Here is a 24208-nt window from a genome sequence, read left to right on the forward strand (position 1 = left end):
AAAGCTTGTTTGGAATATAGTAAAGTTAGACAATCATCCAAACAAAATAACTAGATGATTGCACTCTTTACTGTATGGAAATTTTATGGACTTAAGCATCCCTAAAGACAGGTGTCAGATGGTTTAATTTTCAAATTCAGTCAACTTTTGGAGAGTAGAATTTTGTTCCTTTGGCCAGGTTGCATAGGTGATATTAACCACATAAACATGACTGAACCTATGAACATTACAAACAATTAGGTAAGACAAAATAATTTATTTAGCATCGTGTAATTTTAAAAGTATTCAAAACTTCTTAGTTTTGTTTGTTTTTGGTTTTTATGTGGGTAGCAGAGCTAACCAGTGCTGAAATCAATGTGCATGTTCATCTATTATCTTCTGTTCTCATTTCAATCAAGAAAGTAGTTTATTTCCCAAAGTATGCAACTTTGTCTTAGTAACTTTAATACCGGCCATAAGCAACCAATAACAGAGAAAACAATGCTTGCATTCCACAGGGTAATCATTATACATAGAAAACATCAGAGAGTCCCTCTAAGTCAATATTTTCATATGGAAGCACTTATGATTAGGGATAAAAGACAATCTGAATAAACTTTAACAATTTGACAAACATTTACTGTCTACCATGCACAGTGCACTGGTGGAAGGCAGCTGCAATCAGAGATGATAGGGCACGATCTATGAGCGCCAGGTATTTACTGGCTAGTGAGGGAGATAGAAATGTGATAAATATGCTCCAAATTATAAGGCCAGAGTTGAGGGATAAACACTTCATGAACCATTTAGACTTTGGAATTTATGTATAAACATAAGAATAATTAATGAATTTGTTTTCTTTTGCTATTCTCTGCTTCCAAACTTTATCTGGAATTTCATCTGTAGTTGTAATATCAACAATGTCTATGTGTGTTCTCCCATCACATATTTTACCCCTAGAAATGACTGTGGCCACAACTCTTTATTTAACTATTGTTAACATTGCATCCAAATGTAGATATCAAAGTCTCCAATCATGATTTGTGGGGGGGAAAAAAACCCAAAAGAATGAACAAATGAAAGAAATAAAAACAGAAGGAGGAAAGGAGCATGTGTTGTTTTGAAATGTCTTATAATAAAAACATGTTGCTTCAAAGAAAAAGAAATGTAATTTTAAGACAGCGCTTAGAACCAAAACTTATTTAATTTTTAAGAGACTGGAAGATCAAAGATAAACCATTTATTTGATTAAGTGAAATGATTACCTAATGAGGAATGCTGTATTTTAAAGAACACTGCAAAGCAGTGCACAAGTACATTTGGGAAATCAAAGTAATTTTTAAAGAAAAATTTGGATTCACTCAAAAGTTTCAAGAGACAAAAGAATATGACAAGCAAAATGGTTCGGCATGAATTCAGCTGATATTTAAGACTAATTTGAATCGTTAAAACTGCCTCCTCTACCCTTCCTTGTTTTCACAGACTAAGTCTCTGTAAATACCAAGACATCAAGTTCCTTTAGTGTAATCATCCTTGCATTTTGTGCCTTCACTCTTATGAATGTCATTGAAAGAGTCATAATTATTTTATATATTACTGACAAATCAGTTCCTAATCTATTACATTCATGCAAACAAATAATTTCATTCAGATGGTGCTGAAATGATACCCAAACAATAGGTCACACCCGTCAAAATATGAAAACTGATTATCTACTCTCACACAGACTGACCGGATGGTAACATGTCTGTGCCATTCAGTGGAAGAGGAGCACCACGTTCCATTCTTATTGTCAATTAAAACCGAAGTGACAAGAGAAAGACGACAATAATTTGATACACCTCAATCTTTAGAAAATGGATTACTGATGATATGACATAGTTTTATCCTTTGGAATGCCAAGGTGCCCTAGGTTAAAAGGAGAAACTGTTTTTGAAATATGATAAAGAGGAGTTTGGGTACTGCAAAGTAAGTAACTTTAAATATAATTAGTTTATATGATTGATTGATTGATTGATATGATATGTTGATATATGTAAGTTTTAAAGGCCAAAATACTTAGAAGCATTATGTGAGTTCAATATGTTGATGTTGGAGTGCAGATAGCGAGAGGCCAGTTTTTATCTCTGTTTTGTTTGATGCTTTCAGAACCAATCATATTGATCAAAGAAATATTATCCTTACAAGCCAATGCAAACCCTTGAAGGATCATATGTGTTCAATTAATTTCATTAATCCTGTAGAGTCATTCTTAGAAATTTCCTACCATCCCGAAGAAAAGAAAATGATCATTCCAAAACGTTAGACATGCAAGGACTTCTCTCTCCACCCAAAAGATCACAATCAGCGAGAATCAAAGAGATGTCTAACGACTAGATGTTGCACTGCCATTTCATTTTCTTACTTAGAGAAAAATAGGCAATGCTATCCAGAGGTTGATTGCAAATTACCTAAACTAAGTCTAAAAGGTCACTTTCTTTTTCAGAGACACCCTTTCTGAGCTTATCGATAAAGGAAATACTGCAGGGAGAATACCTTTTAGGTGTGTCTCTAAAGAGATAACTGCTCATTTCAGCTCCATCTGGAATTACTGACGAATCATGAAAAAACGCCTTGTCCCGAATTTGCATCTGAAAGAGCTCCTCGTCTCGGGTGGGTAGCTTCTGGGTCCTGGAGCTGAGTGGTAACAGCAACCACAGCATACACCAGTGGAGAGGCACCATCTTGGGGCAACAAAAAGAATTGCTGACATTAATTTTACAGGCAAAACACTTGGGCAACTTGCGAACTTTCTGAAGGGTTCACACTATTTGGTTTTGACAGAAAGAGCTGTATTATGTATTTTGGATACATGCACATGAGCTTCAAGGCAACTTTCCAGTTCTTTTTTTTTTCAAAGTATTTCAACAAGTCGATAATGAATTCACCAGAGTTTCAGATATTAAAAAGATTTTGAAACAAAAGGACTCTTGGTGCATTAACTTCCTCGGGTATTCGGAGAGAAAAGGCCCCCCTTCGTTATGGCAGAAGCCAATATGGTCATTGTAGACATCTCCATACAAATGTCTCAAAGCTTGAACCATAACATACGTCACAGAGACCCACTGAGAGCCAGAAAATTACCACTACACAGTTACTTTTCTTCTTCCTCAAAATTTGACGAAGGATCATATATAGAATTATTCTGCAAATCAGATTTTCATAAATCAGAGATTTTAAGAGATTATAAAGTTTAACTTTCTTATAGGATAAGCAATTTGTCCAAAATCCCGAGGTGAGTTATTTGCCAGTGTCTAATATTACAGATTTACCAGACTCTTCAACACAACACTTATATATAAACTTTTACCATATTAAAAAGTGGGCCTGGATTCCCACTTCAAATCAAGAAAGACCACTGGGGACTTCCCTGGTGGTCCGGTGCTTAAGACTCCACGCTTCCAATGCAGGGGGTGAGGGTTCCATCCCTGGTTGGGGAACTAAAATCCCACATGCCCTGCGGTGCAGCCAAAAAAAAAAAAAAAGACCATTGGAAAGTTCTATACTTAGGTCATTTGTCTTAACCTCCAGCAGAGTTATATATTTACCACTCCAGTTTTCATTGAGTTACATTTTGGCATTTATCACTGACTTTCATAAAAAATCCTATAAGCAATCATGGATCATTCTCTAGGGCACCTTGCTGTAGGGATGTTTTCAAGGACACCATCTTCTACATGTTTCCCTTTCCCAACAGGAAGCCGCAGGTAGGCGAGTTCTTTTCACCTCAAGTGCTAATGAAAGGCTTTGCTTCCTTTGAGGATTTGGTGCCTGTTTTCCTCACAGAAAAAACTAGGTAAGGAGTTGTTTTCCCTTATCTCTTTGACAACGTACATCAGGGAATTCAAGCATTAGGGAAATATAGTGTTTTTACATTGAAGTACTTTAAATAGTGAGAACGTCAAATGCAAATATTTGCTATAATTTGAAATGAAGAGAATGCCAGTTTTATTTCTAAATAGTCATTGCTATAGCTATGAGGTCACCTCTACTTAAACCATCACTTGACTTTAGTTTTTCTTTGAGTGCTACCAAAAATAGATTCATACAACTGAAAATATTTTTTTGAAGGGAATAAGCTTTTCTTTTTTCTATGAGAGTTTGAGAAGTAATTTTTCCCAGTGAGCTTGCTCAGAAAGTTCCTTTAACTTACTTTTTCAAAATTTGCTTTCTGCCATGTGCTCTGCAATTTTCCATATAAATATCTGCAGTAATTAGGAGTTACTATGTGCAAAACACGGTGCTAAGTTGCATTTAATATTCACAATAACCTTGTGAAGTAGGTGCTATTCTTATATAAGTATCAACCTCCTTTAACATAAGCAGAGAAAGGATATAAACCCAAGTGAATCTGACTACAGAGCCCAAACATTTATTTCCATCCTTATTTCTCAATTGTATTGCCATTGAATGAGAATTTGACTGAGAGCTAAGAAACTTGACTTTTTAGTTTCAGCTCCTAACTAGAAGTGTAATCTTAGGCAATTCACTTAAAATTCTGGACCTCAATTTTGTGAAGGGTTTGGATGGATGACCTCTAAACTCTGAAAACAAATGATGATTCTGAGACTGAACACTAAAATCTTCTTCCCAAATAGCTAGCAGTTTAGGAATAAGACCAGGCCTCTTTGAGTTTCATTAAATAACCTGTCCCTCAGATATCCAGGTGATTGTCAAGGTGGAATCCAAGGAAAGTTGGGGATATAAACAAGAGCTCATGGGAGTTACTAACAGCAAACAAAGGTTATATCTACAAAAGATGGCTGGGGGGATCAAAAATCAAAGCTTAGTGAACCTATTCAAAACAAATAGGGGGTGCTTCCCTGGTGGCACAGTGGTTAGGAATCTGCCTGCCAGTGAAGGGGTCACGGTTCGATCCCTGGTCCAGGAAGATCCCACATGCCGCAGAGCAACTAAGCCCATGGGCCACAGCTGCTGAGTCTGTGCTGTAGAGCCCGAGAGCCACAACCACTGAAGCCCGTGCGCCTGGAGCCCATGCTCTGCAGTGGGAGAGGCCACCGCAGTGAGGGGCCCGCGCGCCGCAACGAAGAGTAGCCCCCACTCACTCGCCACAACTAGAGAAAGCCTGTGCGCAGCAGAGAGGACCCAACACAGCCAAAAATAAAATAAATAAGTAAATTTATAAAAAAACAAATAGGGACATGGTGGAGTAAACTGAATGGGACCTCCACTCACGACCCTCAGTCCCTCTCCTCTGATGCCCTTCATCCTGTAGCTAACAGAAATGGAAAATCTGAATAGAATTTGATATGCCGCCCCTATAAAGAAATACTTACTATTTCAGCATAATAAAACACATTCAGTTTACTTTGTAGTAGCGTCTCTGAAAGTTTACCTCCTGAGAGCAGAAGAGGCCAGATAATAAAATATGTCTCTTTAGAAATGGTTAGAATTTGGCTTTCCATATTTATTAGGAACTTAGAGCAAACATGCCATGGCAGCACTTGAGTGTGAGATACTTGGGCGTATTTGCCCTAGAACCACTCAAGGGCAGCCTTCTCTCATTAGCCCCATATTTGCCCTCAAAGCTGTCAATTGCACAGTACCACAGCACAGCTGAACAGGACAAGCCGCCCAATGCCCCTGGGTATTTGGGATATTTAGGTCAGCCCCAGAGTTAGAGAGCTAGCAAGTTATGACTGGTGGGAATTTTCCCAGCATCCTCAGCTGCCTGTGGGAGGAACTTTCTCTTTATTAAATCAGCTAATAAAAAGAGATGAATTTTGAGTTAATAACAATATTAATAAATTTGTTGTGTATGTGCTGCACTCTTCTAAGTGCTTCATATCTATTATCTCATGAATGCCAGCAACAAGCCTATGATGTAGGCCCTATTATTTATCTCATCTCATCTCAAAAATGATCAAACTGAGGCTTGGATGCGTAAGAACACATAGTGAATACAATATGATATAAGAAATATAAACTATCAGGAATGTGGTAAATATGATTATTATATATTCCCCCACGTGAGCTACTTAGCCATGTAATATTTAGTAAAGTGAACAACTTCAGATGATAGGATTATGCAGAGTTAAGTGTTAAAAAGACAATTCTCCATGGGTTTCTGTGCTTGTTTGTGCATATGTGGGGAGAAGAAGAACTGACTGCCTTTGTTCCAGATTATCTTTTCAAGGATGTTTGTGTAGTAAACAGCCTTGGAAGATAAAGCTTCTGGAGCAAAGAGCAGGCATGATTACTACCCATTATAAAAATCTGGGTTCCCTAAGCTCAGGGCTGCTCTCTTATAATAAACCCCGCTCTATGGGCTGATGCCATCAGGCCCTCTTTGCATCACCCTACGAGAATTGGGGGGTCAGGCAGTGGGAGAAAGTGCTGCCGCTGTGGATCTGTGGCTTCTGCTATTGTTCTGTGTAATAAAGTCCTTGGTCGCTGACCCAGGAGTCTCATGCCATCTAACATCCGTGAAACTACGGCAGGCTAACTTGTTAGCTTGCAAGGAGGGTAAAATCTCATACTCTTCACAGTTATTGACACTAAGATTTTACTTGTTAAATTATTTTACTGGCTTATGGACTTTACTGGCTCAGGTAGACATTTTTATTTAGATAATCACCAATAGGGAACAGACTAAACTATCTTTTGCTTTCTTTAAAAAAAAAAAAATCATATATCCTCAGCTAAAATTCTATCAGGTCACACTTTCTGTTTCTGAAACAATTTTAGCTATTTAAATTGCCACATCAACTATGGGCAAAACAGACACTTTTCAGAAAAGTGTTTAAAATTAGTATGATCCCTTTTCTTTTTATTGTATCTACAGGAGAAGCTGGGTGTTAACTGAACTTATTGTGGTAACCATCTCACAATGTACGTAAATCAAACCATCAGGATATATGCCTTAAACTTATCCAGTGATGTATGTCAATTATTTTTCGATAAAACTGGAAAAAATTAGTATGATTCCCCAAACACAGGACTTTATATTCTGTAGGATTATTGTTTTCAAAATGTTATCTAATAACAGTCATGTATTGCTGGGGAAAAACATACTCAGTTTTTAGGGAAACCTAATAATTTGTTCAATTTGATCAGGTTACAGGCAGCATTTTTTTAACAAGATGTACTTAAAAGCAGCATTGAATATGGCTAATCAAAAAACTATTATGCAGATATATTGTGCATGTTTTTGCAATTTATATTCACTTATTCAAATTTAAAGCTTTATGTAAGTATTGTTTAAAGGATGGAATTTTACAGATTTTTTTCCCTACCAAAAAAATGTTCTCTCTTAGCTTAAGAATTAGTCACTTTTAAATAAACAACTGAAAATACATTCTGCTTAAGAATAAGCCTTGGGTAATCCAGTCTATAAGAACAGACTTTTCTTCTAAGATTACAAAAGTGCCCTCTAATGGCATAACTTTTCCTCTCATTTCTTTTTGTTACTTCTAGGTATCTAGAGCTTATCTAGGTTTAAAATTTAAAGTAAAACTTCTCATTCAGCGTTATTACTTCTGTCATTGGCATCTTGTGGATAATCTAGGAAATGTGTCTGCACAGCAAGAAATCTTGCTATCTGTCTACAGTCAAGGGTCTAGTTCCAACAGAAGTAGAAAGTTGCTAGGATGGTTCCAAATATTTTTATTTTGCTAGGCAGATCAATCAACTTGGTTGCACAATGATTTTCAGCCCAGAAAAACTAGGTGGTTTTATCCTATTACTGAGAAGACTGACTTTGACTGTTTCGATTGAAAAGTTCTGGTGAATCATGTTCATAGATGCTAATCTAAAACTCTGAGATTGTTCATATTGTCAGAGGCCTTCCCCATATTTGAACATTCCTTCCTATCCTACCAAAACTGAAGTGAGAAAAGAAAAATGACCTAATGATTTGATATACCTCAAACTTTAATCTAGATTATTGGGAATCTAGATTATTGGAGATATGAGGTAGTTTTATCCTTTGGAATGCCAATGTGTCTTAGATTAAAAGGAGAAATTGTTTTGAAATATAATTGTCCAATGAGATGAACAATGTATTCTATACCTGGAAAGGTAGAGAGAGGTTTGGGCACTGAAAAGTAAATAACTTTAAATATTATTAAAGTTTATTAGTTTAACTAATAAACTAAACTATTATTAGTTTAGACTATACACACACACACACACACACACACACACACACACAGATATTTAAATTCAAGCTAGTTAGACACACTATATGGATCCAATTATGATGTTAAAGGTACATGAGCAATGGTTCTAAAAGAACCTTTTATATATACAATTTTATTTTTATACTTGCTGCCCACTCTCTGGTGAGCGAGTGAACACTACAGCTCCAGGAGGGTGGAGGGGGGCTGCTTTTGAATGTTTGAGGACTGTGACGGCTGGAGCTGCTTCTCCCATTCGCCTCCTCCCCTGCTGGGCCCTCTGCTGCCCTACCCCAAAGAGAGAGCGTGGAGGAGCGTGGACCGCGGTGGGTGAATTGAAGACCAGTTATAAACAAAATGCCAATGTAGAGATATAAAGCATTTGTATTGTCCCAAAATGGGTAGGGAGTAGAGCAGCTAATGGGTAACTGAAAACACATAAATAATTCTAAGACTTTATTTTCAGCATTAACTTGACCTTTTTTTTTTTTTAATTTATTTGTTTCATTTATTTTTATTTTTGGCTGCGTTGGGTCTTCGTTGCTGCGCGCGGGCTTTCTCTAGTTGCGACGAGCGGGGGCTACTCTTCATTGTGGTGCACGGGCTTCTCATTGCGGTGGCTTCTCTTGTTGCAGAGCACGGGCTCTAGGTGCGCGGGCTTCAGTAGCTGTGGCACTTGGGCTCAGTAGTTGTGGCTTGCGGGCTTAGTTGCTCTGCAGCACGTGAGATCTTCCCGGACCAGGGCTCGAACCCGTGTCCCCTGCATTGGCAGGTGGATTCTTAACCACTGCACCACTAGGGAAGCCCGAACTTTTTATTCTACATGGCTTTTAAACAGTCAAACTGACCTGGCACATCCTTTTCCCACAAACCTGTGGAAATGCTTGAGAATTGTAAAATGGTCAAATGGTAAGCAAGAAAAAATATTAAAGGGGCCTGGAATAATTTATCAGTGTACCAACTAACCACCCAGGATGACCTCTATCACCACAAAAAAACCACAATAGGCCTAAAAGCAAATAAAACTTTCCCCAGGGAGTCAGCAGCAGCTCTCCTACCGTCATTTTGCAAAATTTATCTTCAGTTACATAGTCAACTTATCATCTTGGTTAATCCACTGATTCACTTAGTGAAAATAAAAATTTATTATTTGAAACTGTGTAAACAATGATAGTAAGTAAATAAATCTGGTTAATTTTTTTTTACTTTGAAATATGTATTAAATGAATTTAACCACAAATCCTAATTGAGACTCTTGTCTTAAGAGTAGGGAATATTTCAAACCATTAAAATGCTTGCCTTTAATATTTATAGACTGCTGTTTAGTTACATTATTTCACTAATCTAAGAAATTTGCAAGGCTGGTAAATAAAACGTTCTTTATGGTTTTCATGGAACTTCCAAGGCTCTCTGAATAGAAGATGTCATATAAATTAAGGCACTGCAACCTTTCTCAGTTCTGTAGTTTCCTCAGAACAGCAGCCAACAGCTCTACCTACCTGTGATTAATATGATCAAAGCAAATTCCTCCATCCCTTTACCACCAACCACCAAGATCCTGCAAATTCCTTGTAGGACATGTGAATGTATTTGTAAAAAGTGTCATCAAGCTCCTATAGACATTACATGGTATAAAACTTAATAAGATCAGATTCATCAGGATAAACAGGCCACACATAGCATACAATTAAAAAGAAAATTCATAGAGTCATTAAGATGCACTTAAAAACTATCCAATGCGCCCAATCGTGTGTAGGCCACAAACATGAAATAAACTTACAATGACCAAAAAGAAGGATGGGGCATTCTGAATTTACTTGAGACAAATGCATCTGGAATAAATAAAATCTAATGTTTAATTACAGAGAGTGGAAAGTGCATGATTATAATTTAGTGAGGATAATTTCAAGGAATGGTCTGCCGCAGAGATTTCTGTTATTTTCTTTTCCTTTTTAAGTGCAAATATTTAGTCTTTTAACTTCTATTTTTAAACTTAAGGGCATTTGTTTTTGTTTGAATCATCCATGTCACATTTGATAATAAATCTGAAGCATCTGATCTAGCTGTAAAGAAAAAAAAAATGTAGCCTTGGTCAGGGGCATGGCCCCCGTGCCTGCCAGGACGTGATCTGTGAGCAAGGAGAGGTGGGGGGGGCGTGGGGTCTGTCTATGCACTTGACGCAGTAGAATGCCCAGCCTGGACCTATAGATTCCCTCAAGGCAGAAGAAAATGAAAAAAGCTGAATTCCCAGAAGTCGTTTTGTTCTGCTGTCTTCTGCAAACAGTGAAAATGTTAACTGAAATTAGTTGGTTCTTCCTATAAATATACAAATAGGCTTTACTATGGTTGCAAATTTGAGGGAAATAGAGCATTCTGTGGTTTGGTATGTTTCCATAGTTGAAAAGGGTGAAAGAAGCAGGTAGAAGTCAAGAGCTTCTGGTCTGCGCTAAGGAGTGGTTTCCTGCCCGAGCTGGGTGAGCTGCAATATTTCTAACGCCTATAGCCCAACAGAGCAGAGCCAGTATTGGGCACAGAACACATAGGCTAAAGCTCTCTAAATGCAGGCTGTCATTGCAGAGTGGAATGATTATTAAGGGTTTTAGAGTTCATTATGTCAATAATCTATGGATTAGGGACCTTCACAGGCATTTCAGCTGCAATGATTCCAACCTCCTCTACTACTTCTCTAAATGATTGCCAACTTTCATTCTGGAAGGAAATTAAATTAGTATGAAAAAGCAATGTAAAATTAAAACATGCCAAAGATCTGAATAAAGTTTCCATTCTGTCATCCCCTTCCCTCTGATCCTCATGGTGTGCAGTTCACAGCAGGGCCAAGGCTAGGGCACTCTAATTTTAAAAGATGGCCAAGCCTACATAATACGAACAGCTTGAAAGAGGATAAGGTTTTAAAGGAAGTGACCCTGTATTCCTACCATAATTAATGCCAATGGAAAGAATAATGAACAATAGAAATGGCCAAAATAAATGTACTACAGATAGAGAGTAGTCTTTGATTCAGGAAGCCAGACTCATTTTACTAAAGGAAGGAGTAGATCACCTAAAATGTATCTGTTAGTTAGGTGATTCGAAGATATGATACATTCAAAAGCAATTTAGAAGATAATGCAAAATAAAGCTGGAACAAGATACTGAATATCCCCCTCCTATCCAAATTTCCTCTGTAGGTGCAACTGAGATACCTGGGCTCATTTCCACCGTCTTAGGAGAAGCTAATGATTCCTGGAATAATGAAAGCCCCTAAGGGAGGAGGAATATGCTCGGTTGCTTTTCTTACTTTAGTTTGGCAACTAAGCCTTATTTCCTGTTGATCTGCAACAAAATGGAAATGACTTCCTGTGCAATGTTCTCCAAAGCAGTTAATAAATGACACACGCCATCCTCAACAGAAACCTAGCTAAGATGGAACATGGCAATGTACCAGCAGCATCTAACAGCAGCACATATCAGCCTCAAAAGCGAATTGTCATGGTCAGCAGAGTCCCTGCTGTGTGAAACACGCTAAAAATACACTGAGAGTAAAACAATATTGAATACACATCCATACCGTCCCACTGTTTACCATAGAGTCGAGCGGACATTAATCATGCATAAAAGTGCCCTCCAATGTAAGCTAACACATACCAAGAGGAAAAGGGTAGCTGAGATAATAAGTGCTTAACAGAGTTGGAGTGAAGAATCACCAAGAGCTGGTGAGGACAGAATGGGACTCAGAGTGGAAGTGGGAAGAAGGGAGAAGAATGAACTAGATTTGGTGAAGGGAGATGGAGGTGGGGGAGGTCAGGGAGTTGAGGCAGAGAAGTAGAACTGCATCAGTAAACAAATGTCAATTGAGCCCCCTCCATGTGCTGGACACAGAACAGTGTGCCAGTAACACAAGACATCCTCTCCTCTTGAGGTATTTATGGTCTAGTTAGAAGTAAGGAAGAAAATATTCTTAGGCAGAGGTAAAGAGAGATCAGCAGGGAACTGCATTCTGAAGAGGGTCCTTAAAATTTCACATCATGTCCCTAAGATCACAGAGAAAGACTCCAGAGGCAAGGACAAATATTTCCTCAAGACAAGCTACTTTTTCGAAGATCACTGTTCTTTTCCACACAAAGTCTCCCGCCACCCCCAAGGTCAAGAAGCATGGTTCAGTGGAAAATTCACAGACTGAGAGTCAAGACACTTCCACTGTAGGCAGGAGAACTATTCATGTTGATGGCTTGTTGGCCCAGGTGTTCTCCAGGGTACCCTGTAGCTGTGAGCCCCTGAGTCTAGGGTTAGTTCAGCCTGTCTCTTACAAAAGCTGGTAGCATAGGGCAGAAACTAAGTTCCTCAAGGACACAATGCAACTTGGGTTCCTCTGTATCTAATTCTAAGATAAGAAATAACAGGTTTAGGACAGAAGTAAAGAAAAATCAACCTACCTTTACGGAAACATGTACATCCATTTCATGTATTGAATGGCTACTGTTGTAGGTTAACCTTGAGAAAGGGTTTCCACAACCATGGTAACACCACAGAAGAATATTAATGTGAAATTCTACTGGCAAGTAAACCCAATTCTACTTTCTTGGAAATAATCGTTAAAACACTGGAGGTGAGTTGTTGTAGACCTCCTGGAGGTTGGGACTATAGTATATCAATTATAGATTTGATATTTTTACAGTTATTTTATTCAAGAAGGGAACTTTTCAGTAAGATACTCCATAGATTTCTTAGGATACCAAAAACTAAATATGGTCAAAAGAGCTAAAAATCAAGAGAATAAGAATTTTCCAAGCACTGACTCCATATTCTAAACTGAAGTGGGTGATATAAGGGCTCAAAAGAAATATCCTAGGAATTTATAATCTACTCATAAAGACAAGGTTACACAACCCAGACACCAGAGTCCAATCATGTCCGTATCACTCATTCACTATTTTATTACTTAACATATATGTAATGAGTCCTTGCTACATGCAAGGCCCTCTTCTGGGGACAGGGATGATCTCATGAATCCATGTTCTCATGGGGGTGATAGCAAGACACAGATGCATAAGTAAGAAAGCACTATTGGCTGGTAGTCATTGCTATGCAGAGAATTAAAAGAAGCCTGTGTGAAAGATAGTGTGGTGAGGGCCACTCTAGATGGTATATTTAGAGAAGATTTCTTGGAGAAAATGACATTTACTCTGAGATATGAAGGAAAGGAAGCAGTGAAACAAATGGCAGGGAAAAGAGCATTCCTGCAGAGAAACAGCAGGTGCAAAGGCCCTGAGTTGGCAGTAGGCCTGGGGTACTACGGAGAGGAAAGGCTATCAGTGTGGAACAGAGTGGGTGAAGGGGAGAGTGGAGGTCAAAGGGTAGATCACACACAGCCGTGCAAACCATATGAAGGAGTTAGGATTCTATCCTGAGTGTGATGGAAAGCCCTTTAAGCAGGCCAGGACCGTGATCTGGCCCATGGTTTTTCGGTGTAACTCTGTCTACTGTGTAGAAAATGGATTTTAGGGAAGGGATCATTGTCAAAGCAAAAACCAAGCTCATCTCTGTACAAGCAAAAAGATCAGATGAAGGCAAGGCTACTACAGCTGTCCACGGTAGACGTGCTGACGGCTTAAACCTCGTGGCAGAGATGGACAGTAGTGAAGAGACTGGGGATATGTTGTACAGGCAGGGTCACCAGAGCGTGCAGGTGAGTTGGAGGTAAGAAGTGAGGAAAAGAGAGGAATCAAAGATAACACCTTGATTATACGAACACAGGTACAATAAAACGACAAAACATAAGTAATGAAGAGATGGAAGAAAACAGAGGGAAATGAGATTAGTCAAGCAGAGTTTCCAGCTGGCATCAAATAAGTTTTTGAGCTGCTGGCCATCTTGATGCAGTTTTTCAAAGCTAATTCTTATACTGGATAAAGTATTAGAAAAGAGGAGAAAAGAGGAAAGGTGTTCTCTTCGTGTTATGAGAAACATAAAGGCGCGCAGGCCAAGGTGGGAAGTAGCAGGAGTTCAGTTGTCAGGGTGGGAAATGGGATCTGCTGGATACAGGGAAGGTGGTGAGACATACTGGGGAAAGGCAACACACACACACACACCCCAGTAGTTGCTTCAAAGGAAAGGATGCATGAGGTCAACTAATTTGTCAAAAGTTCTGGTAAGGGGTTGTTTGTGGTAAGTGAGCAAGAAACTAAGAGAGACAGATACAGAAGTTATGAAGAAAATTTGACAGGAAACCACTGCCATTTGGCATATATGATCAGACCCCTTTATAAGCTATGTCCCAATGGAGAGGCTAGATAAAACTCACGAACTTTCTGATGAACCCACACCTGCCAAATGTCACATAGCGGAGGCTACCAGGCACTTTTCTGGCGAGCAGCACCACGAGAGGAATCCCAAGACAGGGGGATAATATGAGATGGAGGTTGACTACACAGGCGTGGGCAAGGGAGCGGCAGGCCGCGAGCGCACCAACAGGCAGGAAAAAGCAGCAGAGAAAGCAAAGATGTGACCTCGGCAGGGTCATTAGGACAGACACCCAGCTCTGAAAGATAAGAGTCTAAGGGAGAAAAATTAGCAGTCATTTCAGATGTTTTGTAATACACAAATTAAGTGTTCACTAAATATTGACTGACCAATGGGCCAAACTGAATAATCACTACATCTTCTGAAATGAGATCATTACTGGTTTTGTGTGTTAGTGACAGCAAGGATAAAACTAAAAGACAAGAGCAAAATACTGTAGCAGGAACAAAAGATTCTAAAAAGTGATCAATCTCTTCACTCATCCATCAGCAACAACCTTGTCTATTTATGTCCTTTCCATCTATCTCAGGGCGGACATACTACCTTCTCAAAGGAACTTCAAAATCTAAAAGGCTTTTTTAGTTCTATTCACCCTACTAACAAAATCAGGTACTTAAATTATTCAAGTTCAAAGATATTCCTGTTCTCAGGACAAACCTGGTTTTACAACTTGCTTTGGGGGCTTCCTTGGTGGCACAGTGGTTAAGAATCCGCCTGCCAATGCAGGGGACACGGGTTCGAGCCCTGGTCCGGGAAGATCCCACATGCTGCGGAGCAACAAAGCCCATGAGCCACAGCTACAGAGCCTGTGCTCTAGAGCCCACGAGCCACAACTACTGAGCCCACGTGCTGCAGCTACTGAAGCCCGCGCACCTAGAGCCTGTGCTCCGCAACAAGAGAAGCCCGCACGCCGCAATGAGTAGCCCCTGCTCGCCACAATTAGAGAAAGCCCGCGCGCTGCAACAAAGACCCAACGCAGCCAAAAATAAATAAATAAAATAAATAAATTAAAAAAAAAAAACTTGCTTTGGTAATTCTGCCAGCTATGTCTGCTGAACACATGGGCTGCATCTTCCATAAGTTTTGATCAAAGAAATGTTTTATAACCAAGCTTCTAGTGATGTAATAAAAAGCGATACTCATCCACAAGGCAATGACAACAGAAACTTTTTTTTAGGACAGCAAGCATGATGGAATTGCAGATCTCATTGGCTGATTCAACAAACAGTTTTGGGCACTTCCTCTGTACCAGGCACTGCTTGAGATCTAGAAATACAGTAGTGACCAAGACGTGTGCACAAGGTTCTCATGTTTGCAAAGCTTACACTTCGGCGGGTAGGAGAGAGATGATGGATAAGTAAATAACTACACATACTGATTCCAGAGAGCAGTAGCACTACGACGAAAGTGAAACCGGTGACGAGGCTGGAGGGGAGCCACAGGGAGGGCCGAGCTCGGGGGACAGAGCGATTCTAGGCTGAGTGGTCAGGGAAGACCTCTCGGAGGAAGTGACATTTCAGCAGGGGCTTGAAGGGAGAAAATAAGCCATGGCAAGACACAGAATGTTGGGACTAGAAGGGACCTTTTACAGATGAGGAAACTGAGGAAGACAGAGGGGAAGGACCTATTTCATCTCCTGGGCTTCACACCCGGGAATCTGCCTCACCTGTGCATTAACTGCGACCCTCAGCAACCAAGAGGCTTTGCCTCCACGCTGGCAAGCCTTGGGGACCAGAAGACAGGCACTGAGGCCTGTGACAATCACATCAGGTGGGGGACGACTGGCCAATGTTAAACCCAGGGGGTGCGAGGAAGGGTGACACCAAATATTTTTAAGGCCCCTTAGCAGATAAAAGAGGGATTAGAAGCCCTCTGGCCAGCCCAGCAAGTCCCAGTGGTTGCCATGGCATTACAGGGAAGGAGACTGGGACTCAGTAAAATAAGGATTTCTCTGATACAGCCATTAAACTGAAGGGCAAAGGCGCAGTTTAAAAAGTAGGAGGTGTTCTGACAGAGGAAGGATGCTGCCTGACTTTCCCCAGGGAGATTCTTAATAGGATTGCAGCAGTGTGGTGTTTACTTAGATGGTTTGTTATCTGAACTCTCTCTGTACACTGTCAGTAAATGAGCTAGTGTTTATTAAGTGCCTATTGTAAGTTCCCTGGGGACATCAGAGGCGGACAAGGCAGAATCACAGCCCTCCGGTGAAACCAGAGACTTTGATTCTTCTGTACTTGATCTCACTTGAATTATAGCTATTTTTATATTTTTTCTCATCCCTAAAAAAAAGCTCTTCAGGAGGCTTACATAACATGAGTTTACTCAAGAAAGTGCCCCTTAGACAAAGATTACTTTTTTACTCTTTAGATCCCCTGCATAGACTTTTTTAGTTCTTGCACAAAGTAGGCACTAAATAAATATTTGCTTAATTATACTGTTTTCAAGAAGCTTATAGGAAAGAGTAAGGTAATCAGAAATGTCTCCCATCAGAAAAATCCCTAAATGTTCTGAACTGTGCAAGGCAGTTGGGGGTGGTTATTGGCCAAACCCTCAAGGCTGATTGCTAGCTCCAGACCCATTTTCCTTCCTTTCCCAGGCATCTAACCCTCAACGGTGTGGAGTGGCTCAGGGCTGGCCTCGCCAAGCCAGACTCAGGAGTCAGGCTCGAATCTGCATCTGGGTTCCTTCCTCTGTCGGGACCCCCGCGTACCATTGCCACCGTGGGCGGATGAAGTAAGCGGAACTGCTCTGAGCCTTGGTTTCCATGTTTGTTGTCTGAAATGGCACAGTAGCTCCTGGTGAGGCTGCTGAAGGGCTACCTTGAAATCAGTGCACGTTAGTATTACCTCAGCAGCCCGGTCCTGCCAGCTGCTAAACTAGAACCTCAACGTTATCTGATTTTTTTGATCCCCGTGTCCCATTACCCGTCAAGTCCTGACAATCTCCCTGCTGCATCTTCTCTCAAAGTTGCTCTCTCTTCTCTATCCAAATGGCCAACGCCTCAAAGTGTCCACTTACCACATCTCCCGACTGTTCTCACACTCATTTCCTGCATCTTTGCTCTATCGTTCCGCACAGCACTGTACTGTCCCCTTTATAAATGGAATCTGTTTCACTCTCCTGCTTAAAAAAAAAAAGTCAGAGGCTTCCCATGAAGTACAGAATGAAGGTCATGCATGCGAGGTCCTTTAGGTCCCTCCTCACTCTACGAACTCACTTCCTACAACTTCCCCGCACGCTGCTCACATCCCCAGCACGCGGAGGAGCTGCCACCTCCTTTGCCAGGATGCCACTGTCCCCTCTCTGGTGGCAAAGTCCCACTCATTCTTCAAGACTCCAGCATCTACAGCCACAGAGAAATTTAGTTGTGCACTAAATGTTCCATGCTCCTACTTCTATTGCAAACCATTCTGAATTCTTTGTCCGTATTCTTGAGACCTCCCACCCCCCCCCCCCCCAGGGTGGCAAGGACACATGCTCTCTCTACAACAGTGATATGCTGATCACGGAACCCAGCCCCTAGCAGATGCCCATGATGTTTCGCGAGTGTGTAACGAATAAAGGGAAATGAAAATAATAAAATTGACTGTTGCTGCTGATTTATGGAATCTGCTTCACAAGAGATAATACAAGCTAAACAGGAAATAAGTTACGGATGCTTTTGACAATTTTATGGGCACTAGACTTATAATAGTTACTGTGTGAAACCTAAAAAGTTGGGAAGAATAGCTTTAATCTTTTGAGGTGCACATCACAGACATCTGCTGGTGTGGCTGCCACGGACAGATGGTGTGTGCTAGGCAGTGCAAGGACTTCGTGTAAGGATGCATTTCTTTTGTCCTTAAGAACACAAGAATGTCCTGGTAAGAATAACATAGCGCATTACTCAGGAGGGCCTCTGTCTTCTGCAAACATGTAAAATATGTTTGGTTGGGATACATTCTGATCAGAGAATAGGAGTGGTACAGACTAGTGCTTCTCAAACCTCATTATGCACACACATCACCCAGCCTCCCTGGTAAAATGCAGATTCTGATTCCAAAGGTCTGGGGTGGGCCCTGAGACTCATCCTTTCCAACAAGCTCCCTGGAGATGCAGGTGCTGATAGTTCAGGGACCGTACCTTGAGTAGCTCTGACTCTTCCAATCCTATTATCCGGTAAGAGCAGCACTATGATTTTCATCTCCAAGATTTTCATTGTTTGGACTTTCTGATTTCTAATTTTCATTCATTACCAAAGTTTAACATTTTAAACATCTATTTAGGGAGAAGCATGGGTGAAATAGAGGTTGTCCACATCCTCTCTTCCTCTTAACTCGAGAACTATTATTATATCCACACAATTTCACAGCTTTCTCTTTTCTCTACCACCTTTAAATTAAAAAAAAGAATGACAGGCAGGTTTATTCCCTTTGGGGAATATGTCTAGGTTTATCTTAAAGCCCAATAATGGACTAGTGGACCATTTACCATTTGGGAAATTGTGAGAAGATTCAAAGTTATACCAAAGTTTCTAATTTGTTCATATAGTGATACATACTGGAGTTGGCAAATACAGTCCTAGTAAATAAATGCTATCAAGAAGAAATTATTTATTATTACCATAGAATAATAAATACCATAGACTAGGAAGGGGCATTTGATTCCATGGACCCAATCCCATATTTTCCCAAATATCTGATGGTCCTGAAGCTTTACTCCTTCCTCTCCCCTGGCAGTTGTTTTGATATGACAGCATTAAAGCCTGTCTGCTACCAAAGAGGATTTGAAGGGGCCTCCGGTGCCAAAGCCCAGGACAAGATCAAACAGCGATTTAGAAATAACTGTACTCACGATAATGTAATCGAAAGAGAGATGAGTGAGATAGATATACCAGGGACCTTAAAGAGTCAAAATGGTTTAACCCTAGATTATTCTTATTTCCAGAAAAAAGGGGGGCACACGAGTATGTTTTTCTTGTAAAAAGAAATAGGTTAAAGTTTTCAAACTGTTTGGCCTTAAAATCCAAGGCCAAAAACAAACTATAAACTTAGAGCCATGTCTTTGGAGAGATGAGATAATATTCTCCAAGGACACTGGTTCCTGACAATTTAGTAATTTAGAGATTCTCTCCTGTCTTTCTCTGTCTCACCCTCCTGTCTCCTGTCTCAGTGTCTCAGGTGACTATTCCCACATCTTGGGCTCCTATCAATTCAGGATTGAATGTTTTTACAAAAACTTGAATTTAGTTTTTGGTTTGTTCTTTATTCTTATCCATTCTCCCCCTGTCATGTAATTTTTATGTATGTATTAATTTATTTATTCAAGTTTGGGGACAGTTAAAAGGCTGCCAAAATTTCTATTTAAAATAGAAAACAATCACTGGACTTAGAGTAAGAAGATCTGGGTTGGAGAAGTTCTGACCAAACAATTATCGGCTTTTGTTCTTTGAGCAAGTCTCAATCTCTTTGAGTCTCAGTTTCCTCATCTACAAAATCAAGACAATTATTCCCAGGATTGTTATAAGATTAAAAAATCGTAGACATGAATGATCTTTTTAAAGTAAAGAAGGCTCTATTTATTTACAAATACTATAATCCAGCTACCCAACTAGTTGCAAAATTTTATTCAATGGCAAAAGATACAGGTTTTGACTTGCTCTTAAAACAAGATATGAGATATGAGATATGAGAAGGAGTTTCAACATCAGATTATTCTACCTTTATTTACCTAATCTATCAGGTAAAAGGTTAGGTTCCTATTTAATAGAGACTGACTAGAAACACGGAGGAAAGGCCAAGATGTTGGGTTTTTGAAAACAACCACACAGACAGTAGAAACTCTTAATATTCGTTTTGTTATCTTTGATATGCCTTATCTGAGGACATCAGTATTGTTTAATAAAAACAAAGCTGGATTAAAACTGATTCAAAGGTGAGTGTGCGCAGGCATTTTAGGCACTAGATCCAGCAAAGGATTTAAGATGCATGTGCTGAGATTAGAGAGTCGAGGATTAGGCTCAGTTCCTTCGACGTTCTGCATTATTATTTCTGGATTAAGAGATGATTGAAGAACAGGACAGTCAAAAGGCAGACGATGTGGACTGATCTCACAGTCACTTTTAATAAAGAGTTTATAGCAAATTATGATGAAATAATACAAACATATAAGCCTGCAACAATTAGGGAGATGACAAACCACAAAATACTGACCCAATATGGGTATTCAGACCCACAATTATTTCATTCCTTTCCTCCCCGAAAAGTAAGATGTATAGGTAGGTGTGTTTTTTATTCTTATTAAAAACTTTTTAAGGGAAACATTGAGGAAAGGCTGCAGCTGGTGAGTGTTGGGGGTCAACAGTGTTCAGTGCTCATTACAAGACAGAACCTGCCAAGAGAAAAAGATGTTTCCAAACTGCCTCTTTGTGGTCGTTGCTTTGTAAGTGTGAATAAACTTTAAATGTAGAGACTTTTTTTCAATTATAGACTGAATCTGGTGGCTGAAGTGTTAATATGGGGGTGTGTATAAATACTTTCATTGTCTGAACTTACTTATTCCTCATTGTGTTTTAAAGGGCTTTAAACTTTTTGGATATTTGGAACATCCTATCATATATGTCTATAATAGCTCTCATTATTCCATTGAAAAATAAAATTTCATCCAAGGTTTTGGGAAATCACTGTTTAAAAAAATCTTAGCACTGAACTAACTTGAAATCTTACCTCTCAAAAATGTCACATTATTAATGGAATAATAAAATAACTATAGTGCTGAATTACTATTAATTACTACTAATTTTAAAAGGGATTCTTAGCTTATTGATTTTTCAGTACTATACCTGCCATATATACTTGGAATATGTGTCAAAATCATAGGTTATATGTCTCTAATACACTTATAACTCCTTTTTTAATCCCTAATTTTCTTATTAGACTCCACTTTCTGAGGAAAATGTTTTGTTTCCTTTTCCAGACAACTTGTCTGTAAAGTATGTTAAAGACTTTGTCTGTTATACACACACACATACACACAGACACTCACATACATACACATCACATGCAACAAATAGCGTATCTTAGGGCATTTTAACACCCAGGGTTGGATGGCTGGTCAGTGAGACTATAAGAGGAGAGCTGAAGAAAGGAAAAGAGATTTGCCTTCAAGAATTGATTCCATGGCTATATGTAGACTTAATAAAGCAAAGTGATGAACTAGTTTGCCTTTTGTGATTGCGGTAGAATCTGTGCAAACAGAGGTTGGGAATGTGGGGAGGCGGGGCAGGTTTACACCAGAACTTACACATATGGTCAGAAATCAATACCCCATTTCACTTTCAAAAATTCCCCTTATTAAAAAAAAAGTCTTTCACCTTCTAGAAGGACAGGTGTGGGGCATTGTTTTTCTATTTATCCTTGCTGGACCTTTGTGTTATTTTCAACTAGAATGTGTTTATTCTCAAAGAAAAGTTGCTTAGGCATGACCTTAAATAATGATTTAAAACTGGAAAACGTAATCATTTTCCCCTAAAAGATTCCCTAATAAGTTAACTATTATCAAAACAAACAAACATGTAGCACATAAGCAGCCTACGATTAAAGTCTTGTGGATTTAGACTAAATTAATGATATTTTTGAATCATTATATTGTAAAAAAATTCTAAGAAAATTGTGTCCTTGCAAATTAATTTGGCAATTAATCTAAATTTAAAAATTTTAGACATTTCCATCAATTTTCCTTCTGAAATCAAAGAGTTATCACTTTATTTTAAAAGTGTGTGTTTCAGTAAGTCTTTCATCCGAAACTGAGTCTCAGATTTCTCAGGAGACGGAGGATATAATAACTTCCTCACTGAGTTCCTGTGAAGATGAAAGAAAACGATGGATGCGGAAGCACCTTGTAAACAGTCAAGGGCTATGATATTATTAATAAATAGAATCTTTTCCATTCACACTGTGAAAGCCAAAGCACAGAAACAACTTTAACACAGTTAATAACTAACTATACTGAAAAACAATAAAATTTCAAATAAAAATTTCAATATACATTTTTATGAGAGCAGTAAGAAGGTTAGATAACTTTTTTTAACTCTTAAAATACTGAAATTTCAGAATTCAGTATATACGGGAGAATATACTGGATATATATATCCAGTATATTCAGAATATAATGGAGTATAATATCTAATTATCGATAACAGAGGACTTGTGAAATGTTTGTACAAATAACTAAGAATACTCTTGAAGATAATGGCGGCTAATTTAATCAAGGGCTCTTTCAGCTACCTGCCCACCTCCTTTCAAGACCTCTGGCTCTGTAATGGGTTGTCTCCAAATCTCTTAGAATTCTGATTAAAATATATAGACATATTTCATTTACATAAAATAACTTAAGGCATTCTATACTGGAATGAGTATCATAATTAATTATAGCGGATGAAATTGTATATTTCAAATTTTTTTCTAGTTAATCTGTGGCAAGGGCTGACTTCCCATAAAAGCCGATTAGAATGTCATTTTCACTTTGTCTTTTTACATCATAGAAGCTGTCACCTCTGCCATGTTGTTTTTATTGTTCAATGACCATCTGATATGCTGAGTAAGAGTGACTTTTTCAAAAGATATATTTAAAATAATATTAACAAAACATTTTCCTTCTTTATACATAAAAGTAAATATAAATAAAGCATCTGATATTTTCTCCTTTCATCATAATGAGACATCGTGTGTTCTGTAATGAGGGGAAAAGGACACTCTCTTTCAGGGAATTTTGCTCTACAAGACTGACACTATTAGAAGCTGGATAACTATTCAGTGTAATTTTGGAGGCAATGGGAAACCTTTACCTCAAATTGTTTAAAGAAGTATCCTGTCTCTTTCATTTTAGTTAAAGACACGTTTTTAAATCAAATATTCACTGGACCTAACCTTGCAAAAATAATCTCAAATGTCCTTTCCAATTCCTTGACATTAAGATTCTGTCTTAAATTCACACCAAAGGAGAATGAAGGTGACTTACATGATTTGTGGGACACAATGCAAGATTTCTTGTTCATAAATTAAGAATTTCAAGATGAAAACAGCAGAGTACTCAACTGAGCACGGGGGTTCCTCCTAACTGCAGCCCATGAAGCTGGCCCTGAGTATAACTCATACTAGAGTATAAGAAACTGAGAATCGATTATCAGAGGAAGAGACCATAGGACAGGTACATACTAAGGGTAGGTTGTCTACAGAAGGAGAGGCTAAGAGAGTCCAAGATATACATCATTCCTCTCTAAAATTCTGTCTAAAACTAGCCTCATTTCAATCTGGCTTTATCTAGCCATTAACATCTTTGGAAGATGTTGGCCAATTGCAGCTTACCCTGTTTCCCATCTTGGGGATATTTTCATATTTATAGGGGACACTGAAAAACAAAATTACTTTAAAAATGAAAAATCATCTTTTTTCAGGTGGTGTTTTAGTACCATGAGAGACCATACTGACATTTGGGGCAGGGTCCCAATACCTCTCAGGCCATCTCTCAGGAGACCCGTCTGTTGGTTCATCTACTAGTATCGTTAATCCTGCTACTGCAATTGTTAGAGTGTTAAATTTGTATCTCCTATTTAAGAGGCAGTTTTATTTTTCCATTAAAAAGTAGTATATTTTCACAGCAATTTTTTTAAAGATTTTTTTTGATGTGGAACATTTTTAAAGTCTTTATTGAATTTGTTACAATGTTGCTTCTGTTTTACGTTTTGGTTTTTTGGCCGCGAGGCATGTGGGATC

General features: G+C 38.9%; 1 protein-coding gene and 1 long non-coding RNA gene across 3 annotated transcripts in view; one reads left to right on the forward strand and one right to left on the reverse strand.

Annotated features, from left to right (window-relative positions):
- Nucleotides 1–11544, forward strand: part of LOC309627634 — a 1075643-nt gene extending 1064099 nt beyond the window's left edge. Inside the window, exon 2 of the long non-coding RNA XR_014243877.1 lies at nucleotides 8884–11544. This is a non-coding gene — a long non-coding RNA (uncharacterized lncRNA). The remainder of the gene's footprint in view (nucleotides 1–8883) is intronic.
- NDNF (neuron derived neurotrophic factor) overlaps nucleotides 1–24208 on the reverse strand; it is a 46984-nt gene that overhangs the window by 15960 nt on the left and 6816 nt on the right. The window contains exon 2 of one of the 2 annotated variants that reach the window (XM_082389658.1): nucleotides 2515–2702. In XM_082389658.1, coding sequence (XP_082245784.1) covers nucleotides 2515–2702 — 188 coding nt within the window. Of the gene's footprint in view, nucleotides 1–2514; nucleotides 2791–24208 lie in introns of those variants that run through there. The other variant, XM_082389659.1, reaches the window with a different exon arrangement.

The sequence above is a fragment of the Balaenoptera borealis genome (genome assembly GCF_965194805.1).
Source record: "Balaenoptera borealis genome assembly, chromosome: 4".
Classification (NCBI taxonomy): Eukaryota; Metazoa; Chordata; class Mammalia; order Artiodactyla; family Balaenopteridae; genus Balaenoptera; species Balaenoptera borealis.